The sequence below is a fragment of the Diaphorina citri genome, unplaced genomic scaffold (genome assembly GCF_000475195.1).
Source record: "Diaphorina citri unplaced genomic scaffold, Diaci psyllid genome assembly version 1.1 scaffold245, whole genome shotgun sequence".
Classification (NCBI taxonomy): Eukaryota; Metazoa; Arthropoda; class Insecta; order Hemiptera; family Psyllidae; genus Diaphorina; species Diaphorina citri.
Window position 1 is genome coordinate 57,353 of NW_007377682.1, and position 6,260 is coordinate 63,612.

The window sequence follows — 6,260 nt, forward strand, 5'->3', positions numbered from 1 at the left end:
TGTACCACCGGCATTACAAGAAAAGCTACACTACCCATATTTATGAACAAAATGCTGGCTCTCCAGCAAGTGCTCAAGCATCAATTCCAAACATCTGATTGGCCAAAATTTGTTTAAGACTGATCTGAGACCGAGAATTTTTGTTCATAGATACGGGTGTAAATGTCAAACTGTTTTGACTTGGCGGAGCGCTACCGCACTCTTAAATCACCCGTTGTAGCTGAACTTTAATTCATGCTTTCCTATTCCGTTCTATCGGGGAATGGGAATCAATCGATTTTTATTTTATTCTTTCAAAAAAGTTTGATCGAGGGAACCAGGTAAATTTCCGCAAGAACCGAATCTGCAACCTAGCGCTTACAAGGCAGGTGCGCTACTCTCCAAGTTAACCATGCTGGCAATCTAACCTTACCTTTGAGCAGAGCAGCGACAGCGTCCATACAAGCCTGGTCCAGATCTCGGCTGATGCTGACAAAACTCTCGCCCGGGGTAGGCGGTATGGTGACTTGATTAGCACTCCCTAGCACCCAGTCCATCAGATAGTCGACCAGTTTGTTACGGAAACTCATCTCGCGACGGAAGGCCAATGTGTTTATTTTCTGATGCTTCCGTGTTGACCACTTAAATCAGGATTATGTAAGCCCATCTGATTTTTAACTTACCGGCAAAACACCGTTCACGCAATGTTCAATTTTTCTGAGCAAGGTAACAATTCTCTTTTGTAGAGCTTTTCGTCCTGAAAGTACCAAAATACATTTTAAATTTCACCATCAAAAATTAAGAAAATAACCTGACGGTAGTTAAATCCCAATAATAATCAACAAGGGTAATCGAACCCGGGACCTCCACAATGGCAGACTAATCCGTTCAGCTCTAGTTTAGCACAGAAAAGGGCCGATTGTCAAATCAGAGAAAACCATTACGATTATTCGTGTCTTTGCCATTACAATGCACTCAGCCTTGTGAGAAAAAGTAACGATCAGTGGCGGCATTATAAGTGCAATATAACGAAAGTAATATAGTTTAGCACAGAAAAGGGCCGATTGTCAAATCAGAGAAAACCATTACGATTATTCGTGTCTTTGCCATTACAATGCACTCAGCCTTATGAGAAAAAGTAACGTGGCGGCGATCAGTGGCGGCATTATAAGTCCAATATAATGAAAGTATTTACCTATAGGGCATCCAAAGTGATTATAGGGGTCGAATGGATTGAAACTTGAAACACATCACATGTTTTGGGATCAAGGGTACATAAATAACTTTGCCCGGGGAACAATTTCAAATAAAAGAAATAGGCGTGGTGTAAAGAAATAATACACTCAAGGGTACATAAATAACTTTGCCCGGGGAACAATTTCAAATAAAAGAAATAGGTGTGGTGTAAAGAAATAATACAGAGTGGTGCAACTAAAGTTGACACATGATACCAAAGTTGACTATCAAGAGTATCAGAATGTCTTAAATACGCACGCTTATCTTCAAGACCTTCCAAGCTCAGAGCTATTTCCGCTTTGAGGGAATTCAGAATATGCTCTTTTTCCGCTTTCGATTTATCTCGTGTGGCCTCCAATCTGGTGATATCAAGGGTACATAAATAACTTTGCCCGGGGAACAATTTCAAATAAAAGAAATAGGTGTGGTGTAAAGAAATAATACAGAGTGGTGCAAAGTTGACACATGATACCAAAGTTGACTATCAAGAGTATCAGAATGTCTTAAATACGCACGTTTATCTTCAAGACCTTCCAAGCTCAGAGCTATTTCCGCTTTGAGGGAATTCAGAATGTGCTCTTTTTCCGCTTTCGATTTATCTCGTGTTGCCTCCAATCTGGTGATGGTAAACCGAGACTCCTCGCTTCCCACTTTATATCCAAAGCAGCATGAACAGAAAGTAGCGGGGGCGTAAGACCTTTGCGACACAATTACTTACCTACATAGTACATACCTACACTGAGAAAAAAATTATTGATAGGAAGCCACAGGTTTTAGGAGACTTTTGGTAGAAGAACTTTTAGTGGATTTTTTTTTTTCTTTGACAGAAGGGACTGTAGCTGCTAAGGGCTCATCGTCCGGAAATTGAAGAGAGAAGAACGACAGGATAGGAGAAAGCCAGCCGTTCCGAGAGCGAACATTATCCATTCAGGAAATCCGCCCGCGGGCGGGAATCAAGCACGTGGCCTAGCGCTTACAAGGCAAACGCGCAGTCGACCAAGCTAATTAAGCTGGTTAAATATTCCTTGGTACCCTTTATAATTATTAAAATCCAAATCATTAGGTTTTCTTCTTCCTTCTCCCTGACTTACCTGTGGTAAGTACGGTGGAAGCCTGGGCCAGTTCCAGATAAACATTATAGTTGGGGAGCAAAATGGATATCCCCATCTCTTCAGAATTGCAGCGAATCTCTGCTTCCTCACATAGGAGACGGAAACAGGAGAGCGATACAATAATAGCCTCGATATCAATGCTCCACAGGTACATGTAGAACACGATCTGGAGAGGAAAAAATAATAACTAGGTATGAGGAGTAATTACAAAAATTTAAGTACTTACAAGAAAAGGGGCGATGATCATCAATAAACAATAGGAATGATTATAAAGGAACTTTCAAATGTGCTAAGCATAGGTAAGCAAATTACATTGCCTACAAGGACATTTTGTGTCATTCGAAAAAAAATCGTGTCGTGTGGGAACACTCTCATTTAAATTACATTGAGCCTACAGGACATTCGGGGGGGTGAATCGGATGAAACTCACGACAAGCGAACCTCTTGAGCAGGGATAAAAACGTCTCAGAGGTAAAGGTTCTGCAAGTACTAACTTAAATAAAATAATAATGTCGGAGTTCATTGCAAATGTTACATGGAAAAATTGGAATATACTACAGTATGAAATCATCGCCTTTCCTTCTTCTTTGCTGAGTTTTATTCAATCTATCTTTGATTGATACTATAAAGCAGCACACTTAGGTAGTGGTTATGTACCGGGTTAAGATAGGCTCGGACTGTAGAAACAAATAACCTAACCCAACTCGTCAAGCCTATCATAATCCGGTACATAACCACGATCTTATACGTCCCGCATAGGTTCTGTCTTCGTTCCGACTAGGTTGTTTTTATAAAAGCATGCATATGAGTCAGAAAAAGGAAAGGAACACGTATGAGTGTGTGTACCACTTAATACTAGATTTATATCAAACAAGGATTCACTAAGATTAGTGATCACTTTCATAATTAGGTAAGTATATGACTTGAATAATTTGATCGTGGTTCAAAATGGCTAATTGACTTATAATATTGTCATATAGATCAAAACAAAGTGACTCACACAACATTTGATCCTGCCTCGGTAGCGTAGTGGTCAAGACGCTCGCCTGGTAAACAGGAGGGCGTTAGTGATCAATTTCATAATTAGGTAAGTATATGACTTGAATAATTTGATCGTGGTTCAAAATGGCTAATTGACTTATAATTGTCATATAGATCAAAACAAAGTGACTCACGCAACATTTGACCATAATCCCATTCAGGGAAAAAATCAGATGGGGAAAAGCCAGAGCTTGTGTGTTAAATTGTGTATTTGTGAAAAGAATGTACTTATATCACATTAAAAGATCTCGTGAAACAGTGACAGTATAAAAGATTTAACAAAGAAGTTTTGCGTAAAGTTATAGTAGAAACTCATAGATAAGATATTGACTAGTAACCACATCATAAAATAATTAAAACCACAGTCAAAGAAAACATGGATACCAAAATAACCATGTTAGGTCAGGCATTAGTACAGACCGTCTGTTAAACATATCATACAGTTGTATGTTATGTTATTGACATATGTAATTATTGCAAATAAAGGAAAATAATAACTTGTATACTCATGCGACTGCCCGTCCCATTAACCAGTCAGTTTGAATAGTTATTAACTCCATGTAGGTATCTACAGCAGGGGTTCTCAACCTCTTTGAAGTGGCGGAGCACTACTATCAAACTCGATTTTTTACCGTGATCGTGGACCACAAAAGGTCCGTAGACCATAGGCTAAGGACCACTCAGAGGTCCGTGGACCATGAATTAACAACCACTGATTAACAGCAGTCTACACAGTAATTATATTCTAAAATGATTCTATCCTCTGTCTATATGCCTAAGGCCGGTTACTCACGTCACGAATCAACTGCACTCAACTACCGAGATCTACACAGTAATTTCGTGAGAGAGGATCAATTATATTCTAAAATGATTCTATCCTCTGTCTATATGCCTAAGGCCGGTTACTCACGTCACGAATCAACTGCACTCAACTACCGAGAAGAGTTCATTGCAAATGTTACATGGAAAAATTGGAATATACTACAGTATGAAATCATCGCCTTTCCTTCTTCTTTGATGAGTTTTATTCAATCCATCTTTGATTGATACTATAAAGCAGCACACTTAGGTAGTGGTTATGTACCGGGTTAAGATAGGCTCGGACTGTAGAAACAAATAACCTAACCCAACTCGTCCGAGCCTATCATAATCCGGTACATAACCACGATCTTATACGTCCCGCATAGGTTCTGTCTTCGTTCCGACTAGGTTGTTTTTATAAAAGCTTGAAGAACCAGGAACCAGATCAAGTACAATGTAACTGTACAATGGACCAGAGAGAACAAAGACATAAGGTCTAGATTTCTGGAACTACCAGAAAATGAACCAGGAAGTAATAGTGGAGTGGGTGCTGTACTTTCTTCTCCTATATGAATAACATTCATAATGAATGTGATAGCATAGTGCAAGCGATCATACATATTCGAAACCGATGGGAACTATCTCAATCAGTAAGTTTACTTTCATTTCATAATACAACTCTCTTAGCAGATTGTCTGGCGATCTGAAGATCCGAGACTCGAGTTATAACTCTAATAAAAATAGAATCGATTCCCGCCCGGGGTGGAATTTATCCTACATTTTTTACCGCTAGGAGACTAAAGTAAACCAACCAACTCATATTCCATCTTTTCTGTCCCATAATCCCATATTCAGGTTTGTATGCGTGATATACCAGACTGTGATTGGTTGAATACTTGGACCTCATTAGCCAAGAACTTTGCGTTCTGCTTGCCTACTCGCATTAACCTTTCCCATCCTGAGTGGGGGAAGCCAGTAGCACACGATTACCTAGATCGTCACCAATCCGGTCAAACCACGTGCAACGTTGCCTTTAGTGATCCTGCCTCGGTGGTGTAGTAGTCAAGAGACGCTCGCCTGATAAACAGGGCGTGAGTTCGATCCCAGCCGAGGCATGGAATTGTATCCTCATTTATTTGCGAATTTGACCACATTATAATGAGCTCTAAGGATTAGGTAATAGAAAACGCCTCCGGCGTTAACCTCGCCTAGTTACCTTCCACTCAAGAGATTATTATTCTTTGGGAACTAGCGCAGTCAACGTGCTTTTACCGCTAGGAGACTAAAGTAAACCAACCAACTCATATTCCATCTTTTCCGTCCCATATTCAGGTTTGTATGCGTGATATACCAGACTGTGATTGGTTGAATACTTGGACCTCATTAGCCAAGAACTTTGCGTTCTGCTACAATCCTGCCCTGCAGCCGAGAGCCCTCATTGTGTATGGCTGTATTTGTAAGTATTCTCCCATAAGGTTCTATACTTCTATAGTGTTAGGGAGGTTCTATATTATCTTTTATTTACATTGTTAAAAAGAAGTAAATTTGAACGTGTATTTGTAAGTATTCAACTCTATTTCTCCCATAAGGTTCTATACTTCTATAGTGTTAGGGAGGTTCTATATTATCTTTTATTTACATTGTTAAAAAGAAGTAAATTTGAACTCAATTAGTCAGTAGCTTTTTGCCCTTCATTGTCTTCTTTTAAAGATTATTCCACTTGAATTATAAGATCTGCCAGGGCCGTATTTAAGGGGGGTGAGGGGCCCAGGCCCCTCCTCGAGATTCAGTTTTCTCCTTTACCATAGGCCAGACTCCGAAAATTTTTAGCATCCACCCCCTTCCCCCTCCGTAGCTTTTTGCCCTTCATTGTCTTCTTTTAAAGATTATTCCACTTGAATTACAAGATCTGCCAGGGCCATATTTAAGGGGGGTGAGGGGCCCAGGCCTCTCCTCGAGATTCAGTTTTCTCCTTTACCATAGGCCAGACTCCGAAAATTTTTAGCATCCACCCCCTTCCCCCTCGACAAAATCCTGTATACGGCCCGGTTACCAGGAAATCTGCATACTGTATATGGTGGAGATAATAAA

General features: G+C 40.0%; 1 protein-coding gene across 1 annotated transcript in view; it reads right to left on the reverse strand.

Annotated features, from left to right (window-relative positions):
• LOC103506554 (neurofibromin) overlaps positions 1 to 6,260 on the reverse strand; it is a 39,916-nt gene that overhangs the window by 29,084 nt on the left and 4,572 nt on the right. The window contains exons 4-7 of the mRNA XM_026821578.1: positions 4,788 to 4,872; positions 2,307 to 2,493; positions 663 to 736; positions 413 to 569 (exon numbers count right to left, since the gene is read on the reverse strand). Of these exons, the coding sequence (XP_026677379.1) occupies positions 413 to 569; positions 663 to 736; positions 2,307 to 2,493; positions 4,788 to 4,872 (503 nt within the window). The remainder of the gene's footprint in view (positions 1 to 412; positions 570 to 662; positions 737 to 2,306; positions 2,494 to 4,787; positions 4,873 to 6,260) is intronic.